At 35.7% G+C, this 22466-nt stretch overlaps 1 protein-coding gene across 1 annotated transcript in view; it reads right to left on the bottom strand.

Annotated features, from left to right (window-relative positions):
* LOC149804353 (fasciculation and elongation protein zeta-2-like) overlaps positions 1-22466 on the bottom strand; it is a 94940-nt gene that overhangs the window by 19243 nt on the left and 53231 nt on the right. The window contains exon 5 of the mRNA XM_089939330.1: positions 11219-11511. Coding sequence (XP_089795456.1) covers positions 11219-11511 — 293 coding nt within the window. The remainder of the gene's footprint in view (positions 1-11218; positions 11512-22466) is intronic.

The following is a 22466-nucleotide window of genomic DNA, read 5'->3' as shown; positions in this document are numbered from 1 at the left end:
ATCATATGCAAAACAAAGCAGACTCATATCTGTTGGCACATTATGTACAGCAGATCTGGATCTAGGTAGCCTATATGATGATTTATTTATACATGGAAAAGTCCAGTATATGCTACACCATTTGCAAGCACTAGTATTTATCTTGTTTTGTGCATTGCATAGTTTGCTGCTACAAATACAGAAAAAAATCTTAAACCTCTTAAGTCTAAAAAATTAGTTTGATGCTAAAAATGGGTCCAAATCATGAAATATTTTTTAAATGAAGGGAGCAAGTTGCAACCTCTTAATTACATGGCCCTAGATAAATATACAATAAGAGACCAGGTTTTCTAACTCTAGAAAATTGAAGTTTAACAGTTTAAGCCCTCAATTTCTACACTGTTTTTGCATTGACATTAACACTGTTCATTTTAATGTGAATAAGTTTTGCTTTTAACAAGTTATCAGACTTTTTCACGTGGGATGTTAAGAGACAGAAAATAACAACACTTTTTTGTGATATTTATCCTTGGTGCAACATTCACAGGGGCCAGGTCAAATACCTTCTGCAGAAAAATATCATAAACTTATATTTCAAAGAAAGGTTTCAAGAATCCTTGCAACTGAAGCAATTTTGCATCAAGTAATCCATCCAAATCAAAACTCCATTTTTAGGGAACTACTGAAAATTAAGTATGCCTATCAATGGAAGATTCTTGAATGGACCAAAGAATTGGAAGGTCACCATACATACTCACTTCTAAGATGAGTCCTACTGCAAACTGCACAGATCCAGATCTGGCACCACATAATGCACCAGCAGATCTTGGTCTGTGCAGTTTGTTAGGAGTGGTCAGTAGAACAAACAACAAAAACCCTGATCTATAGGCACATTATGCTATGGCAGATCTGGATCTATGCTGTTTGCAGCCTGACTCGACTTATAAGCAAGTACATAAACTATTATGTCATGAACTCAAATAAATTACAGTCAGCTGTTGCCTCGAAATCATGCACTTTATAAACAAATTGCAATGGCATGCACTGTGTGTGTGTGTGTGATTAGGATTTTTGAAGTAGCCTTAAAAAATGATCAGTCATACAATGTCTGCAGTATAGCAGTTTATAGTGCTGTCTAGCACTGAGGCATAATGCAGTGGGCATGCAGCATCATGTTCCACTCAGTCACATTATCCTGACACCAGGCTGACCAGTCCTAACACTAACCTCTTAATGCTGAGTACCTTAATACCATTACGAAATTAGAAGTTTCATGTGACAAAGCAATATCTTGATTTAGTATACAAACATTACTTCCTATTTTTGTATAATAGACCATGTATTAGAAGAGTTTTAAACACACATTTCAGTTCTGAACATAATTTGTTCATGATCTGGACCAATTACTGCATCAAGTTTGCATCAGTACCAAAGTTGGTTTCCTTAAAGATATTTTTTGGACTGAAAACGAGAAGGCAATATAAGACTGGCAGGAAATTAAATCTTAAGATTTTTTATTTCTCTAAGAGGGCATCATATTTTCAGCACTCTGTTGCCTTATATTAACAATTTCTAGTAATGAACTAGTGTATGAAGAGGGCCAAATAAATTTTACTTTCAATATATCCTTTCCTATGTACTGGACATTAAAGTTTCAGAACTGAGGCCTATCAATTCTATTTGCAGTCACCATTCTTTTGACTCCACAAGTGGTTGTACTACATGTGTGATGTCACTCTTACCGAAATGATGACTCAGCTGCAAGGGCACATCTAACACATCTACCTTTGTGCACTTAATTAATCCATTACACTTTTGACTGGCACAGAAGTGCAGGCATACCAGACAATTTTCTTGACAAGATATTCTGGAAAAGTGATAGCATTCATTTACACATAATTTATCTGAACAAAAAAAGTAATTATTTATTTTGCAAAAATTGGATCAATGGCGCCTGACAAGATATTCTGGAAAAAGATTATCTGATTTGAACAGTGAGAAGATTAATTACTTTTTGTATGACCTGAAACTTGGATAAAGGACATCAACACATGTGTCATATTTCCACAGTGCATGTTCTCACCTATCTTGTTTCAGACAGATAACTGAATATTTCATGCCCAAAGCAACAGACCATCAAACTGTATTACACACCAGTTTTATTATCACACATCCGCCAGCTCCACGGTCAAAATCAATTTTTCTTATAGTGCAAAGACTACCAGCAAAGACAGAGAATAAGAATAAGATGGTAATCAAGTAGAAATAATAGATAGATCTAATTTACATCCAAATATGTTTACTGATATCTTAAGTCAGGCATGAAAAATAAAACATGACTCTGTAATTACTGTTTACTTAATACAAGTTTTTCTACTGCAATTTTACTTACTGATTACTCACTTTTACTTGGTATTACTTTAACGGAGTTTATTTAATTCAGGATAAGTAAGTCAATTAATTTTCTGCCATGTAGTACTTAGATGTTTACAGAGAAAAAATGACAGATTACTTGAAGAAGAAAAAGAAATAAGCCTTCTCTACTCAGTAATTACTGTATATACTGCCATATAAGTCGAGTCAAACTGCAAACAGCAAATATCCTGATCTGCTAAAGCATTATGTGCATGCAGATCAGGGTCTATGCTGTTTTGTTCTAATGATTACTCCTTAAAAACTGCACAGACCCAGACCTGCCAGCACATTATGCACAGGCAGATCGGGGTCTGTGCAGTTTGCAGTTGACTCATCTTATGAATATATACAGTACTCAAGATGTAATTCTTACAACAGTATAAATAATAATATGCCTCAAAAGTTTAAACAGTGTTATTGGTTGGGACTAAATCTCCAAGATTTAGATAAATAACAAAGGATTATATCAGTTACCTATCACTTTCATTGTGGTATGTTCTTTGGAGAATTGCAGAAATGCAATTAAAGTGACATACTGGACTTAATGCTGTTCAAACATTGCGTCTCTGCTGTTAATACTGTAGATTTCCAGCATTAATAATCACCCATGCTGATTTCCTTCATAAATTACTGTCATGCTGAATATACATGCTGTAGTCATGATGAACTGACCTGAACAAATACAACAATTCTGCTTTCCATCACATGTTGCTGTCATGCTGCATTTACATGCAAAGCGCTAAAGACGGTTTCATGACTAATTCTAAGCATGTATACAATTTCTTAGTATAGTACTACAGTTTATTCTTTGCAGTCTGGCAAAATGTCAAGTAATTTTTTCTCAAATTTCATCCCTAATTCTTGTAACTGTGTATTCCACGCACTGTTGCACCAATGTGTCCCAAACATGAAACCATGTGCATACATTTTTTCATCACGTGTGTTTATATACTAAGGGAAAGTAGAAAAATCCATCAGCATTTCTTTTTCGTGCATTTGAATACATATAATGAAGAATTTGCAAATTCTTCCATATTCATGCTGGCATCAGCAACTGCCAAATATTGCTGTCGGCTATCAAAATTTCCAGATGGCAATTCATGTCAATTAAGAGAACAAACCTGGCAATTTAAATATGTCTTTTTTATTGGTCTGCCAGGTGTTTTCATGGAGTCAATTCATGGCCAATAAAGTGACATACTTTAAAGGTTCAATTAAGGAATTCAATGTCTACCGAATGAAACTTGGCTGAAATACCTAATTTAGCATATATTCAATAAACTATTTAGTTTCTAAGAAACAAGAGTCCCTCAGAGGAACTGATGTTCTACTGGGCTAAAAGTTGTTGTTGTTGTTGTAGGGTTTAATGCCATTTTTCAGCACACGATAGGCTATACATGGCGGCCAGTATTAATGGTGGAGGAAGAACCCGGGAAAACCCCGGAAAGAACCACCGACCCACGAGAAGCTACTGGCAAGCTTTCTCACATACCCACATTGGCCGAATCGGAGACTCGAACCCTCACAGACAGAGGTGAGATGGCAATGATCCATAACGGAGAGCGCTTTAGACCACTCGGCCACTCGGGGCCCCGTCACTAAAAGAAGTTCCAGAAATTAAATGATAAAACCATTTCTTCCTTTTAAACTGCTTAATGTTGAAACCATTACAGTAAAACCTGTCATGAGCGACCTCTGCTATGAACGACCTTCTGTCATTTCCGACCACAATCATAATGCACGGATCGATTTTACTATATAAACGCTCTGTTATGAACGACCACCTGCTGAACGCAACCAGCGACCGCAACTTCTTGGCAAAATATGCATTTTGACACTGCTATGAACGACCGCATCGCCAAAAAAAATAAACACATTGACACCACTGACCTTAACTTAATCCTTTGTAAACACTAGAGCTCAGGATAAATGTAGTATGCAAACAAAGTGCACATTAAATAACACTACAGTTGAACAACCATATATCGAGATAAACACCTCTAACCATCATTTAATCCTTTGTAACAAAGACTGCATAAATAGTAAAGATTGCTCCAAAATAGTAAAGATTGCTCTATTTAAAAAGAATTTGTCTTGCTACAGTACCAGTTTTGTGAAATTTACAACTCCAGCGTACGGTGTCATTTGTAAACTGCAGTAAACCAGACTAAAGTACATGTCAAAAACTGCCATTGTAGTGCCAAAGTCATGTGAATAGCCAGTAAGAGTAACATCAAAGGGAGTAATGATGGATATACGCAGTCAATTTAGAGGTTTGTATTTCTTCTTTATCTTTATGAAAACTCACAAAACGCCGGTAGTCCTTATGTCCCAGTGAGAAATCGTTTGAAAGGACTTCAGTGTAGGTTTGAGTACATCGTTTGTCCTTCCAGTTAATCCATAATGCCTGGAGGGTGAATGAGCTCATTGTCTTTAATACTAGTAAGTGTGAATCATTTCCGGATTTTTTTAAAATTATTTTTTATTTCTTTTGTTAGTGTTTCACAAAGCCACCGTCTGTTTACCTGGGTGCAGATGGTTGCAACCTTTGTTTAACTAGCTATAACGCTGTTGATTTAAACTTCATCTCAGAATAAATGTATTCTTTCTTGATGAGTTAATTATGTCTTTTGGTTTCATTCATTGGTACATAATATATATTTATTCCACATTTCCCCAAAACCTGATCAAAACCAATAGTCTTTATAACGTCAACACTAATAACAATGGCAGAACCTCCGCTGAAAAAAAGAAAATTTTAACACTGGAAGAAAGGATTTATGTCATTGAAAGAAATGAAAAAGGGAAGACTGCTCGCAAAATAGCAGTCAGCCTAAGCGTCGGTAAAACGCAAGTTCAAAATGTAATCAAAGACAAGGAGTCCATTAGAAACGAATGGCAGAAAGGTGCACAAGCACAGTGGAAATATGCCACGGCACGACGGACAATTTACGGAGATCTGAATGAGTGAGTATGGGAGTGGTTTTGTGTTGCAAGGAGTAAAAACATACCAGTAAGTGGAAAGTTGATTCAGGAAAAGGCAATAATTGTCTCAGCAGAACTGAATTATGATGACTTTGCTGCATCAAACGGATGGCTGGAGAGCTTCAAAAATAGATACAATATCACAGCAAGTGTGCTCAGTGGAGAATCAGCTGATGTGAATTTACAGACAGTTGATGACTGGAAAAAAAGACTACTGACCATCACAGAAGGGTATAACCTATGTGATATTTTTAATGCTGATGAAACAGTCCTCTTTTACAGAGGACTTCCTGACAGGTCCCTAGTGGTGAAAGATGATGTTCGCAAAGGAGGGAAAAAAGCAAAGGAGAGGTTGACACTATTGTTAGCATGTAGTGCAACTGGAGAAAAACTGGACCCATTAATTATAGGCAAATCGCGCAACCCAAGTTGTTTTAGGTCATTTAATTTAAGATCTGTGGGTGTTGCCTATGAATCCAACAGAAAGGCTTGGATGACATCAGACATCTTTAGTAAATGGCTTGTAACTGTCAACAATAAAATGAAAAGGAAAAATCGGAACATTTTAATTATTGTAGACAACTGCAGCGCACACCCAGATTGTCAGTTTAGCAATGTAAAACTGGTCTTTCTGCCCCCAAATACAACATCTAAACTACAGCCTTGTGATGCAGGGATAATTCAGACTGTCAAAATTCATTATCGGAAGAAACTGCTGCGACACATTCTTTCCAAAATGGATGAGCGCTCTACAGCAACTGAAATATCTAAGACTGTCACTGTTCTAGATGCCATTTTATGGATCAAGTCTGTGTGGGATGCTCTGTCCTCATACACCATTGAAAGGTGTTTTGCCAAGTGTGGCTTTTCTGTAAGTGTTGAAGCCATAATGCCAGAGAGTGAAGAGAGCGAACAAGATGTGCATCCATCAATGGAACCTCTTCTCAATGGCATGACACTGGAAGAATATGCCAATATGGATCACAGTCTAGAAACTTCTAATGTATTCCCAGGGCCTGACTGGGAGAAGGATATTCTTCAGAGAGGTAAATCTGGTACTTCTCCAACTGCAGACAGTGATAGTGACAATGAGACATCTGTTGGTGAAATTCTGCCTCATGTTATTTCACATTCTACAGTCATAGAACATTTAAAAGAGATTAAAGAAAATGCTTTACAGCATGGTGATCCCAAACTTTTGCTTCTTTGCTCAGAAATGGAGATACATGTTCAGACCAAACAGCTGAGTAAAAAATGTCAACAAAGAAGTATAATGGATTTCTTAAAAAACAAGTGAATAAGTGTACAGAATAAGATATATACATCATATCTAACTGTTCATTTTTTGTCTATATTAATGTGATGTTGAAATATAAATTTTATTATATGCATGCAATATTTAACAAGATTTATGAATAAAGGATATGATACATGTACATTGAGTATAAGTATTATTTATTTTTCAACAATGCTAACTACTGACCCTGAAAACCAGTCCATTTTCACACACCTCTTATGAGAGACCACCTGTCTTGAGAGACCGCTTTTGGTTGGCAGAAGGGGCAGTCTCTCATAACAGGTTTTACTGTACTGATATTTTTCAGAAATAACTCCCATGTCAAAACGACTTTCCATTTAAGAATAGTGATAACAAAATTTACTGGATGTCAGATCAGCACCATTGTAATTTAGGACCAACAAGTGGAAGGCCTGGGTGGCTGAGTGGGCTAAAGCACTTTCCAAAGGAATATAAATATATGTGGATGAAAATAAAGTGAATAATTGCCATTTAAAGGTATGTACAATTCTAGAAAATAACAACCATTACTGGTATTGTCAGTATTAAATGCCTACATAACCTGTATGATTTTAATGTACTTATGAAGTCCCCTGTTGAGGGTATATTGGATATCCAAGTGACGCCATTTCAATTAGGACCAAATCAACTGGGATGAATGTGTGTGTAAAGTTTCATGCCAATCCTCTAAGCAGTTTAAGACAAGTAGCAGAAACAAACTTGTGCTAAGGGTCAGATGGACATTAGATGATGGACCACAGGCTATCCCATACTGTATATATATATCCAACTGCAATACAAACGGCACAGACCACATCTACTGTTGCATAATGTACCGGCAGAGCTGGATCTGTGCAGTTTGTTAGCAGTAATCAGTATTTAAAAAAAAAACACCCTGATATGCAGGTGCATTATGCTATGGCAGCTCAGGATCTTTGTTGTTTGCAGTTTGACTAGACTTATAAGTGAGTATATATGGTAAGCTTTGCTGGTCAATGACTAGTTAAGTTAAAAATTAACCTCCAATCCTATAATGCTTTATTTATACCAAAGTGGCAGAAGAAAGTTGAAATGTAAACCATTCAGTTGTATTTAAGGCTCTTGTCTGGAAACATTTCAGGTTTCAGGGTTGAAATAATTACAAAGACCTCGTACAGTTAGTATCAAAACTATATGCAGAATCGGCAGAAAAGACATGATAAATCTGAATATTTGTAACCCTGCTGTAAACGTATAAAACCAAAATAGTGGCGCAAATAGTATATGCAAAGACAACAGACAAGACAGGAATCTGTACATACATGCCAACACCAAATCTCCAAGGTAAAAGCATAATTATTGCTATTATAAGTGGCAAAAAAGTGTAATCTGGGCGTAAATCATAATGTTAATGGTAATTCAAATGACAATATTTTAATGGCCAACTAAATCTCCAATATCTGTTTCCATGTCTGCACACTTCTGAATCTGTGATCATTACCTGCTGTTCAGTGCACGTCATTTACTGGCTATTAGCAGGACTTATGACAGGTCACACATGTAAAGATGGTTGTTGTTGTTGTTGTTGTTGTTATAGGGTTTAACGCCATTTTTCAGCACAAGATAGGCTATACATGGTGGCCAGTATTAACGGTGGAGGAAGAACCCGGGAAAGAACCACCGACCCACGTGAAGCTACCGGCAAGCTTTCTCACATATCCACATTGGCCAAGCCCTAGACTTGAACCCACTGTAAAGATGGCAACTTAATCTGACTAGTGACATGCAAAGATGCAACTTAATCTGACTAGTGACATGTAACGATGGCAACTTAATCTGACTAGTCACATGTAAAGATGGCAACTTAATCTGACATGTGACATGTAAAGATGGCAACTTAATCTGACTAGTCACATGTAATGATGGCAACTTAATCTGACTGGTCACATGTAACTATGTCAACTTAATTAGACTGGTTTATCCAGGTTCTAAACATGAGCATAAAAGTCTATATTTGAAATAATGTCAGCTACATTTCTGTTGCAACTGTCTTGTACATTTTTCCATGCTCTAGCCAGTACCATTTCAAAGCATAATAAACCTTTTGCAGATGGTACAATATTGCAAATGTTTCAACTAAATTTAAGTGCAGTATCTAGGGTTTAAACATTAGCAGCGAATTTTATCCTTAAAGTAACCTGAACGACCATTCCATCATAACATGTCAAAAATACATAAATATTTTATGTTATATTTATCTTCAATTAAATCAAGTCTTATCTGGTATTATTTAAAGGCTAAATAAATGTTGAAAGCTAACTTTAACCGTGTGGGCTGAACCCAGTGTCTAAATATGAATATAAAATTCTATCTATAAAATAACCTGAACCACCTTCCTGTCACATTTGTTAAATACTTGATACATACAATGCTCACCAATTTCTCTATTTTATCCATATTTAGTTTTCATTTAATGAGATCATATTTGATGACATTTAAAAACTATCTAATATGGAGAGCCTGACACAAGAAATTCTGAACAACTCTTTCTTTCCTAGTGTACTACTCTTTCTTTCCTACTACAGCATTCAAGAATAGGTGTTTCATGCCCCACTTCACATTCATCTAAATATGGTGAACTCATAACTTCAGAATGTACCCACAACTAGAAATCTGTAGAAAGAACACAAATACCCCCCAAATAATGCCTAAAAATTGACCCAGATGTACAGATGAACTAGGCAGAAAAACAGACAAGGGTACAATTTAAGTCCCTAGCAAATTCATGATAGGAAATATAAAAAATAACAATACATGTATACGTGTAATTTTTCAATATAAATTTAACTGTATTGTTTTCTGCAAGTTAAATTTCATAACCTCTTGTACTGAAATGTATTAAATGCATAGAACTGTGATAATAATTATATGTCTTCAAGATAATGTATTTGCAATGGTCAACAAGTGAAAAGGTTATCTTGAACTATGCAGACAATTATAGACTCACACACAGATGAAATGAGTGAAACAATACAGAATAAAGATATATCAAACAGATGAACCAAGTGATACAATACAGAATGCTGAAATATCACACAGATGAAATAAGTGATATACTACAGAATACAAACATATCCAACAGATACAGAAATATCACAGATGAAACGAGTGATACAATACAGAACACATAAATATCACACAGATGAAATAAGTGATACAATACAGAACACAGAAATATCACACAGATGAAATGAGTAATATACTACAGAATACAGATATATCAAACATGATCTGAGTGATACTCTACAGAATACAGAAATATCACACATGAAATGAGTGATACAATACAGAATACAGAAATATCACACAAATGAACTGAGTGATGAAGAACAGGATACATAACTATCTTTTTAAAAGGGACTCTTAAACACCCTTAATTACTTCACAAGAATAAATTCAAGCTGCCTCTTTGGTAGCCATCTTTACTGAATGGTACAAGCTTGAGGTCACCACAAAGTGCAAATTATTCAATCATTTATTAGCCCAACAAGATCATTAAGTGAGTTAAGTGACTTGTGAAGTGATGTAGAAAATGAACAAGAACTTCATTAAGGTAGCTACTGTGGCAATGAAATGAGATGCAACAATTCAGTGGAAGGATGCTAGTATGGAAGAAATGAAAAGCAATACTTCATGATGTAAACTCTACATGTCTGCATCTAATTTGCTTATGACATTTCAAAATCTCTGAATCTGGCTGGCTTTCATCTTTCTGTCAGCAACAGCCCAATAGCCAACATAACTTCCAGGCTTTGATGAAAATGTGTCTGCATGATGTAGGACAAGTTGTATCAAAGTAGCTGTATCCATGCATTAATATCGGATTTCATGTGGCATTGATGCCCTGGTATGCTCTTGTTCTACATCATGTGTGTACTAACTACAAACATGCAATCTCCAGTCACACAGAACATAAAAGAGAAACATGTTCTCTTGTCCTAATATACTGTATTCACCCAAGCAACAGAAAGGCAATGAGGATTTCAACTTGTCTGCTCCACACTAATCTATCTGTATTTTCACTAGTGTATCAATCAAATATGGCTCAGAATTTATGCAACTGTATGTTATTTACCCGCCAAACAACTGGTAATTGCTTTATTCCTCAGAAATGAGAGATATTATCTTTAACATTCAGCATAAGTGGTTATTTCACAGTGGAACTTTGAAGCTGTTTCTCCTCAGAGAAACTTGTATACACCAACTGTTTTACTGCAGCTGAGGGGAGCAAGAGCCACCCTAAGAAAGGTTTACCTAATTGACATCTTCACTACAGAAACATTTTGTCCAAGAACAGCAATCATAAATGTGTTTACTTTTTCAGGTATTAATGTTCACCAAATCCCCTGGATGTTGAAACATTCACCCTTCATATTAGGGCTTCAGTGGCCAGCATTTGGCAACTGTTGATACAAAAATAAACACGAATGATAGCTATATTATTGCAATGGACAGATTTTTAAAAAACTAAATCAAAGATCTCAACTTTAGACAAACACTTACAGTGTTGACTTCATTTTCTGATGAGGGTGAATTGTTGTTATTATTGTTATTACTGTTACTGTTGTTGATGCCTGTAGTTTTGTTCTTCCTCTTCTTCTTGTCAACCTGACTCTCTCGCCTCCTTTTCTGGATTGTCAGCAGTACAGAAATGAACTGGTTTTTCAACTCCTTATCATATTCGAGCTCATCACGCAGTGCAAGCTCCTGCACAAGTATTTCAGACAGCTCCTTGATCGTTAGCTCATATTCGTTCAGCAGTTCATTTAGAGCGGTGTTGGATAAACCCTTTAGCTCTGCAAAGACAAGAGTTTCTGATTGTAATGAATTTAGTGGCACGCCAAAAGGTGACCCTATTGGCTAAAGGGATTGAAATAAAATCTCTTCAAATACATTCACTTAGTCAATCAGGTCTACTTGACCAGTACATTACTCAACCAGCCATGTCAGAAATGAAGAAGCTGATTATGGTAATGACCTAAATTTTATCGTATGCAAGGCTGTTTTCTGGAACTTAATCTTTACATCTACCACCAGTTAATAATTACAAACTTGGATCAGCCTGCTGCCCCACCAGTAAGCATTGATTAGTATTGAAAAGTGACAGCAACGAACTTGTACAAGTTTGATAAAAGCAAATTTAAAACAAACTTTAGGTAGAAAGAGTGGACCTTCAATGAAAAACGTCTGCAATATTCTTGGACTGGTTTTCAATCCAAAGTTAGGTATACAAATTTTCTCTGGGACACTTTAAGACTGTCTGTACTCCTGTCTAGATCTGACTGAAAAATGGATCAAAACGTTATCTTAGATTTTCACACTTGTTCCTATCTCAAAGCAAACACTGTCCTATTGGTTTTCCTTAGATGTGAATGGCTTCCTAATGTTTAATCCTGTCTTTTAATACCAGTGATTTAGAAGTTTATTAATTGTGACCCCTCAAACACTTCTATTTTTGGACCAGGGAATCAATTAGATCATGCAAGACTTTTTGGTTTACTATCATGGTTGAAATCCATCTACAACTTGTATAATGAAGTGCATAAATTTAATATAAATGCAGCTACCAAATACCTTGCATAGCATTATACTCCAAGAACATACATGTACAATGAAATCTGGTCGTGATAAGTGAACTTCACAACAATATTTTATGACAATAAAATTATCAACATCAAAGAGAATAAAATTCTGTTCAATGAACAGACCTTTGATCTGATAAATCCAAACAATGTCCTCTTTATGACACGAAATCACAAGTAACATTGTGATGTATCTGCTGGGTCATCTAAGAATGATTCATCAGGCACATGTAACATTGTAATGTATCTGCTGTGCCATCCAAGAATGATTCATCAGGGACATGTAAATGCCAGATATCTTACTTGTAAGCCATAATAACTAATCTGCATGGATTGCACAAAAATGATAGTTTTCAGTGTATAACAAATTGCCGTGACCCATCTGATATGACAAACAGTTCATACAGACGTGTTACAATGGGGGGTGTGGTTTGGCGGGGGGGTAAAACCCAAGAAACAACAAGGTCTTCTGATCGTAAGAGCAAACAAGTTCATACCAACTGGCTATTGGGGAATGGTTCTTCTTTGTATTGTTCACCCTTTTAAAAAACTGATTCATCCAGCATCTTGACTTTCATCTGGATGAGGCTAAGTATGACTGCCAGATGACATACTGGGTTGCAATCTAAAGGTGAAGGTTTAGCATTATTTTAATGGAAATGAAAACAAGTATTTGCACTGAGATACAAAAGATCTAAAATATTTCAGAGAATGGAATCATTTTTATCCAATTTTAAGCAATACTGTTAATTTAGCCAAGTCTAGATAGGGTACAAGCCTTGAAGAGTCCTGGAAGAAACAATAGGTGGACAATAAATAGTGATGTGTCTCAAACAATACACCACATGTACCTGAAGATTAAATTCTAAATCCCAACAAGACTTACCACTTAGATGTAACCAAATGTAACAAACAGGTGAAAAGTATAAGAGATAATTTCCACAAGAAAAAAAGGCATGAAAAGCTATAGAAAGTAGAGGAATAAAACTAGGCACCTGATAGATAAGGCAAAAGAGAACTACTATAAACAGGCTATTGATGAAAGTAAGAGTACCACAACATTGTGGAAGCATCTAAAAGAGATGAACACACCCAGGAACAGTTGTCTTCCCCTTAGACTTAGGCAAAATGATGATATAGCAACATCTGTACAAGACATTGTGGAAATGTTCAACAATTTCTTTATAAGCATCTCCAGTAACAGTATTCAGAACCAGATTAACAGCCCAATTGAACTTGATGCTCTTCTATTATTTATAAGAGCTTGTTGTTCTTGTTGTTGTTGTTGTTGGGTTTAATGCCATTTTTCAGCATATGATAGGCTATACATCGCGGCCAGTATTAATGGTGGAAGAAGAACCCGGAAAACCCCCGGAAAGAACCACCAACCCACGAGAAGCTACTGGCAAGCTTTATCACATACCCACATTGGCCGAATCCGAGACTCAGACCTTTATAAGAGCTAAAATTCCTGATGACTATTATTTTTCAATAGCTAATGTTAGTGAAGCTGATGTTTTTGATATGCTAATTAAGGTCAATATTAATAAATCCTCTGGATTGGATGGTATTGGTCCACGAATTCTTAAAACTGCTGCACCAGAAATAACAAAGTCACTAACGCATATCATAAATTTAAGTATAATGAGTGGTAATTTTCCAGAAACACTGAAATGTGCAAAGGTTACACCTATCCTTAAGAATGTAGAAAAGGAGGATCCAGGGAATTACAGACCAATATCAATTCTACCTGTATTGTCAAAATTATTTGAAAAGCATGTGGCCATTCAGGTCTATAAATTTTTTGAAACATACTCTCTATTTCATAAAGTACAATCAGGATTTAGAAAGTATCACTCATGCCAAACAGAACTTACCAAATTAATTGATCTTTGGCTGAAGGAAATGGATAATGGACATATGACTGGGATTGATTTCCTTGACTTCAAGAAAGCCTTTGATCTTGTTTAATCTGGTTTAGAACATACCAAAACTAAGGGTCTCAACAAGTAAGCATTGGCAATATTAGCTCTCAAACTAGCACAATTCATTCAGGGGTCCCTCAAGGCTCAGTTTTGGGCCCTCTCCTCTTCCTTATCTATATCAATGATCTACCATTAAATAACGAATCCACAAATACAGATTTGTTTGCAGATGATGCAACCTTGAATACATCTAGTTCTGATACCGAAGTTATCCAAATGACATTAAACTCAGACCTTATTAGAGTCCAAAACTCGGCACAACAAAATAGGATGGTAATTAACGAAGGTAAAACAAAATGTATGATTTTGGGGACATCTCAAAAGCTATACAAGTTAGGGAACCCAGAACTATTTCTTGCAATAAATAATCATCAATGAGAAAATGTCCAACATGAAAAGCTTGTAGGTGTGACCACAGATAATAATTTATTATGGAATGACCATATTGATAAGCTTTGTAAAACACTGTCATCCAAAATTGCCTTACACAGCAGAATCAAGAAATATTTATCTATGGAAACTTGAAACCTATACTACAAGTAATATATTCTTCCAACAATGGATTATTGTTCTAATGTATGGGGAAACTGTGCTAAATCTGAGCTTGACAGGATTTATAAACTTCAGAAACGAGCAGCACACCTAATATTAGATGCATCTATTGATCATCGCTCAAAAGCATTATTACAGAACTCAAATGGTTCACAATATATGACAGAATAGATTTTCACAAGGCAGTTCTTTTATATAAATGTCTACATGGAACTGCACCAGACTATCTTCAGGACTTATTCAGGCCTTTTTCAACACAATACCAGTTGAGATCAATATCACATGGAAACCTTCTAGCACCAAAACCAAGAACAGAGCAATTTAAAAAGAGCTTCCAATACTCTGGTACAGTTCTGTGGAACAAGCTTCCACTACATGTAAAATCTGCTGAAAATATTAGAGTATTTAAGAAGAGATTTCATAAGCATGTATGTGTGAAGTGTCTAATTTTGAATTGCAGTGAACTTTAAAGTTGAATGCATTGAGCATTAAAATTTTATCGCATTTAAGCCAGAAAAGTCTTTGTGAAGGGTCACTTCGACCTTTCTTCATTCATCTCCCCCCCATGTCAGTGTAAACTCCAAAAGGACAGCATTCTGACTGAGTGAAATTGACTGGGGTATCTTAACACGGTCCTTTGAAAGTAAACATTTGAGCTACCAACCCTAACCGCTTGGTAGGAACCTATGTCCACTTATCATTTTTTCAAAGGGAAATTGTCATGCACTGTCATTCACAGATTCTGAGCTGTCTAAACCTGATGAAAAGAATTATTTCTTTGGTATTCTCGCTCAGTTCTCTGTTGAAATTCCACTCTTCTTTTACTCCTGCGGGACTATAATATCGTGGGAGGTCATCCTGAAGATAATGCCAGCCAAACCCAATTAACCATCCCTCTTACTATGAGGGTGATGTTACATATGTGTTTCTAATAGATAATGGAATTTAGTACAGTATTTTAATACTAAACATGTTAAAATAAACAGTAATTATTGCTATCTTCATATAATGTGCATTGTTATACACTCCTTAAGAGGGTCTCAAGGGAGAATAGTCCTTCACTAATGAGTCAACCTCTATAAATAAAGCATTATTATTATTACTATTATTATTATTAATATTATTATTATTATTATTATTATTATTATAACATCCACCAATTTCTCATAACTAAGGTAAAACAAAAGGAAGCTGGACAACATAAGTGGCCTTCCATTCCTTGACCGCTACACATGTAAAAATAATGCAGCAATATGTGGAGTTAAACACTGTAGCTGATACTCTCTGAACCATGGCATGCTGATTGTGCTGAATTGTTGTTGCTGTTTTGGGGTGTTCAGCATTTCTCAGCACCAGATAGGTTATACACGGCAGCTGTATAATGGTGAAGGAAGAACAACCTACATATGGGAAAGTACTGGCAGCTTCCTCACATTGGCCATTGGCCCAAGATTTAAACCCACATGGACAGAGGTGAAATAGTAGTGATCAGTAAATACAAGCAGCTTAGAACACTCAGCCACCTGGGGCTCCCAACTGCGATGAATAATAAAAGTGCTGCAATATTTAGCTAATTAGAACATAAACCCAACTGTGAATAGCACAGACTGAGATCTGCCATGTTCTGGCAGATCCTTAGAGTAATGCATAGTGCTCAGGTCATGTATTTATTAATATCTACCTTTCCCAGTAGCGTAAACTTCAAATTAGTCATTCTTAGAGGTGAAAAATCCATCGCTATATCGATGCATCAATTCTTTTGCTGTAACAATACACATATCAATACAAGAGATGGAGAATCGATACAAAATGATACTGCATGCAAGTTATTGTAGTCTTCAGCAGTCATGAGTAATTATTATTAGTTTCCTTATTATTCTTTAATTTTGATTTCATCTTAAGCAACATTTGCAGCCACAGGAACACATTCTTATTAGTAAAAACAAAAGAGACTACTAAGAATACTCACTTGCCATCTACAAATTATCACAAAGTTACACAGTTTGTAATCTGCCCCCCTCTTTCCATGCTAAGTATCGTAACCCAGCAGCATGTTCAACATAGCAAATCAATTCTAAACATATCCCACATGTAATAAAGTACTTTTTTACCAATCATTTTAGCCCTGCAGATCATATGCTCCAAAACCATATATCCATATTAGGGTTAAGATAAACTGAATAAGTAAGGATGAAAAAATAATGAAATTAAGTCGTATAGATATTAACTTGAATACCTCTGTCTGCTCAAGCAGACTATGGCACTGATGGACTAGAAACTCTAATACAGTATTGTGGAACAAAAAAGAAATCTGGCAAAGTAGTCTGTAAACTACTGATTCAAGACAGTAAATTGAAAAATCCTATTTTGGAGCAGATGTATGCAAAAGATATCTGTGAGCTCTGGAAAATTCTATGTAAAAGCCATTAAGATCAGTTTCCCAACACATTCAAGCTGACAAAGCTAGCTATATGAAAAAGCCCCTTCAGAAGGAAGCACATAACAATATTCATACAAAAATAAGGAACATAATATTCTCATAAATAATTAACATATTATTGCTTATACAACTAGAGGTGACATCTATTAAAAGATTTTGATTTCAGTGAGGGCTCTAAGAAAGTGAAACCGGAAGAGAGACAGACAGATATTGAAATGTTAGGTAAACAATGAACTATGGCAATTCCCTCCTCTCCCTCCTTTTCCACTTCCCCCTTATTTCGGTGACAACGGAGGATGTCCCCTTTAAGATAAAATCATAGCAGCTTCTCTCCTTAAACTTTGTATGAATAGATATCTAATCAGTGAATGAAGGTGCCGATGGAATAAATAAAATTAGCATAGAATCAGTTAGGTGACAGATTTCAAACAGCTCAAGTTTATCACCACGATGCAGAGTATAAGCTGAATCAGCAAATCTGGCAAATTTTCCATCCTTCATCCATATATAAGTCGATAATGAGTATAAAACAAGGCCAGACCAATACCTTGGATTGTGTTTTCACTTCGTTTCACAGCATCGCAAATTTTATATCTGTAACTCAGTCTGGATCATTAAATCTAAATAAAAGTACCTAATTTGTTTCAGATGAAGTATTTTCAATGTATTATGTACTTTAAGCTACATATAATGACGCTGACCCGAAAATGTATTGAGTTACAGATAGGATCAAACTCGCAATGCTTTGTGGAATTAAATTATAATAACTTAGGGTTTCATGAATATTAAAAGTACCATTGTATTCTATTTCCGATTACCAGCAACAGGGATATTGCATCATTAATATTTAAATGCTTTTAAACGCTTGTTTTTGGGCGGGGTCAGAAGAGAGAAGGATGCATTTGTATTCCATGGCATTTTTCTTCTTGCACCTCATGATCAAATTAAAATATGGTCTGATATATGAGAGAGAAAGAAAGAGAGAAAGTTCAGCTCTTTATGGTTTTTTTGGTTGTTTTTACCTTATTGCCCCCATGTTGCTGAAGCTTTTGTCAAAGAGAGAAAACATTAGTAAATGAAACAGTGAATGTAAACTATGAAAATACATACCATATTCCTTCAGGGTTTAAATATTCACAATAGTTGTATCATATAGTCTCCATTAGGTTAAATCCCATGAATGACCATTTTGCATTCTGTCTAATTTTCTTTGCAAGTATAATGACCTCTCCATTCCCAACAAATAAGATTTTGTTTAAAGTGCATGTACTCTTCCTGTACATAGGCGGCATTTGTTTTTGATCTTTGCTCATGCTAGAAGTACTTCAAATTGCTGTTGGTTCCATCAGCAAGTTCAGAAATGTCACTGGCTTAGAAATGTACACTGGTAACTACCTGGCATTTCCTTTCATTACATGGTTCGTTATTCATAATACCCATGGAGACCTCATTTCCTTATGGTAACCTCACTAATCTGACCTGGTCTGCCAAATCTTGACCTCAAACAGGTGATAGCTTGGAATGACTGAATACAGCCGTAGCATATTTAATTAGCATGTAAACACCACTACAAAGTCATGTGATTCTTTTAATAATTGAAGTGGCAACAAAAACTATAAGGAACTGCTTACCTAGTGGTATTAATTGATAATGGAATATGGTATTGCACTTGTACATGAGTAAGATCAGACATCAGGTATGTGAACAATACAGATTTACATTCGTGAAGACATCTCTGTCTCTCTCTCTCTCAATGGGGTATATGTTTTATTTGATCATTAGGTGCAAGAAGAAAATTGTGATGGAATATGCCTGTCATGGTTATTCATCTTCTAACTTGTAAATTCTAATGATCATATATGTAATTAAATTTAAATACATATATTATAAACAATGTACATTACTGGTGCCTGTTGCTTTTACATCTGATCTATGTTAATTTTTAATACTGACGATCGTAATTGTTTAAAATACTCGCTGTTAGATCCTATATTTCTTCATACACAATCTCTTCTCCAAAATGAAATATTTTTGCACATTATTTTTCGTACTCTTGAAGAATTATTTTCCATTGATTACTGGTGCATGCTGCCTTTAGTGCAATTACATCTAAGTTAATTTTTAATACTGACAATCATGTAATTGTTTAAAATACTCAGTGTGGGAACCTATATTTTTTTCATACACAATCTCTTCCCAAAAATGAAATATTTTTTACATATTTTTTTGGCATTCTTGGAGAATTATTTTCCATACGAAAAATATGATAAAGCGATCCAGATGACATAATCCATATATAAGCTGATTCAGAGTATAAGACGAAGCTAAGATTTTCTGGTACAAAAGTATCATCTTATAGGTCAGCAAATACGATAGTTTTTCTTCTTCACTAAAAAATTCAGGTACCTGTAGCTGCCACAGTCTTTTGCATCTACAGGAAGCACAATGTGATAAATTTCATTGGTATTCATCCTCATTCCCATGCCTAGATTTGTTCTAGACGAGATTTATTTGTACGAGGAAAAAGTATTATTTCAACTGTTTTAAAAATAACATTGTAATGTCTTCCAAGTTTAAGCAAGACATGTAATTGGTTATATGTTTTCAAAACATCCATGCCATGTTAAACAAAGGACCTAATGGCTAAAGTGAGTTAAACGGAGCCACCATTAAATGGCCTAAAATGCTTAACAAAATGGAAGCAGTATTATAGGAATACATGGGCCAGATAAGGACTGACCTTATCTTTTATGGTTTAAAAGTATTCTTGTTATCTTGTCATCGATAACTGCATAAAATTTATATAACTATATGTTTATCTGTAATCTGCAAATTGGAAATACAACCAGTATGTCAACATATATAAAATGGCACCTTCCAAAGATGGAAAGACCAACGATTCAAAGTATATAATGATGGAAAAGTGTCAATCTATTGCAGACATTAATTAGTTCATGGCCCAAGTGCCAGGAGACTACACTTTTAGAATATGCTCAACATTAGCTAATATGGCATTTATACACAATATGGGTAACTTCATTCATATAGTAATGTTTAAGGCGGTAATAAAGAAGACATACTCCAATGAAACATGCTACTAATTTTGTATTAGCTAAGTGTGTGTGTGTGTGATTTGGATTTTTAACACAGCTTTAACAATTTGTCAGTCATATCGCTATGATGTCTGCAGTGTGGCAGTTTATAGTGATGTCTAGCACTGGGGTATCATGCCACAAACATGTAGCATGATGTCCCACCCAGTCACATTATCTTGACACCAGGCTGAACAGTTCTAACACTAACCTCTTAATGCTGTGCATGAAGCGAGGCAGCTGCTAGTACCATTTTTGTAAGTCTTTAATATGACTCAGCCAAGGATCGAACCCACGACCTCACGCATCCGAGGCGGACACTAAGTAAAAACATGTAGATGCTAAGTTTAGTGATATGTGTACTAAAACAGCATTTGACAATCTCTATGAGGGTCTACATTTGCAATTAACCACCATTTTCACTGTGTCTAAGAGAAGGTTCTTTAATTTTCATGTGCTTCATATTAAAATTCAAAACTTGGTTCTATGTTACATTGTGTATGGGATCAGTCTATTCTATGTTACATTATGTATGGAACTAGTCTATTCTATGTTACATTATGTATGGGACCAGTCTATTCTTTGTTACATTATGTATGGAACCAGTCTATTCTATGCTACATTATGTATGGAACCAGTCTGATATGACTTTGCAAAATTGGAGACCAACTGCCAAGGTAAAACCTTGTAGAGATCTAACACTGCTGTAGCAGCACTAAACTCTGCATCTATTGCAACTACTTCCCAAACAGAGTGTAGTAGCCTATCTGATTGGCTGGTAAGATTGATTACTCAAACATCACTACAGGAATGAAACTGTCAAGATGAGTATTAGCCAATTTCAAGTGCACCATAGTTCTGTTTATGATTTGGGCAAACAGCGCAGTCCTTAATAAGTATGTGCATTAACCTTCATTAAACATGAGCAAATATGGTAATTACACATGCACAATTCAGTTGTATTGTAATTTCTTGTTTTTCCCCCTTGTACTGTACTGATTGCAAGTATAGTTTATATAGTGTTTCAACTCTGGCTCTAAAAGAATGAAATGTTCCTGTCCATCAAAAACAACACACACTTATTGCACCAATAAGATCTCAGGTACTAAAGAGGTTCACAACCATAAAAGATAAGGTCAGTCCTTATCTGGCCCATGTATTCCCAGAATATTTGCCTCCAGTGACTGAATGAAATGCCCAACTTGAAATACATTGTGTAGATATTGATCAACAGATCTGATGGTACTGTTTACTGAGTTACACTGGGCCCATTTATGCATAAAAAAGATGCTGCTGTTTGTTGGCTTTTCACTGCTCTCTCTCTCTCTCTCTCGCTCTCTGGACTGCTCCGGTGGCCTAGTGGTTAGAGTGTCTGCCTTGGATGTGGGAGGTCATGGGTTCCATCCCCGGCCGAGTCATACCAAAGACTTACAAAAATGGTACTGACAGCTGCCTCACTTGGCGCTCAGCATTAAGAGGTTAGTGTTATGACTGGTCGGCCTGGTGTCAGGATAATGTGACTGGGTGGGACATCATGCTACATGTCTGCGGCATGATGCCCCAGTGCTAGACATCACTATAAACTGCCACACTGCAGACATCATAGCGATATGACTGAAAAATTGTTAAAAGTTATGTTAAAAATCCAAATCACAGACACACACTCTCTCTCTCAGGATTTGAGTGTAGCTTTTGATGAAGCTGCAAGTGTTAATGTTTCTAGAAGCGAGGTCAAATGAAAATGAAAGAGTAAGGATTCTGGTGATGGACTGAAAGGATCTGGTTTCATTTTGTGTGATTTAAGGCCATTTTTCAGCACAAGATAGGCCATTATGCATTGTTGATAGTGCAGCCTGTGTATTTTGGAACCCATTGTGCACAAGCTATCAAGGGAGAGTTGAATGAATATTACTGTATGTAACATAATATAATGTTAAATGATTAAGTTTTTGCTCCTTTATGTCATGAATCAAGATGAAACTTAATCATGAATCTAGATGAAACTAAATCATACATTGGACAATCATTCTATTTCAGAAATAAATGTCTTATTTTAGAGAAATCCCAAAGACATCAAGCTTGAAAATGTATTACACTCCT

The sequence above is a fragment of the Sinohyriopsis cumingii genome, chromosome 2 (genome assembly GCF_028554795.1).
Source record: "Sinohyriopsis cumingii isolate HCF-2022 chromosome 2, ASM2855479v2, whole genome shotgun sequence".
Lineage (NCBI taxonomy): Eukaryota > Metazoa > Mollusca > Bivalvia > Unionida > Unionidae > Sinohyriopsis > Sinohyriopsis cumingii.
The sequence above is the reverse complement of the archived record's forward strand: the minus strand, read 5'-3'. Positions and strand labels throughout refer to the sequence as shown.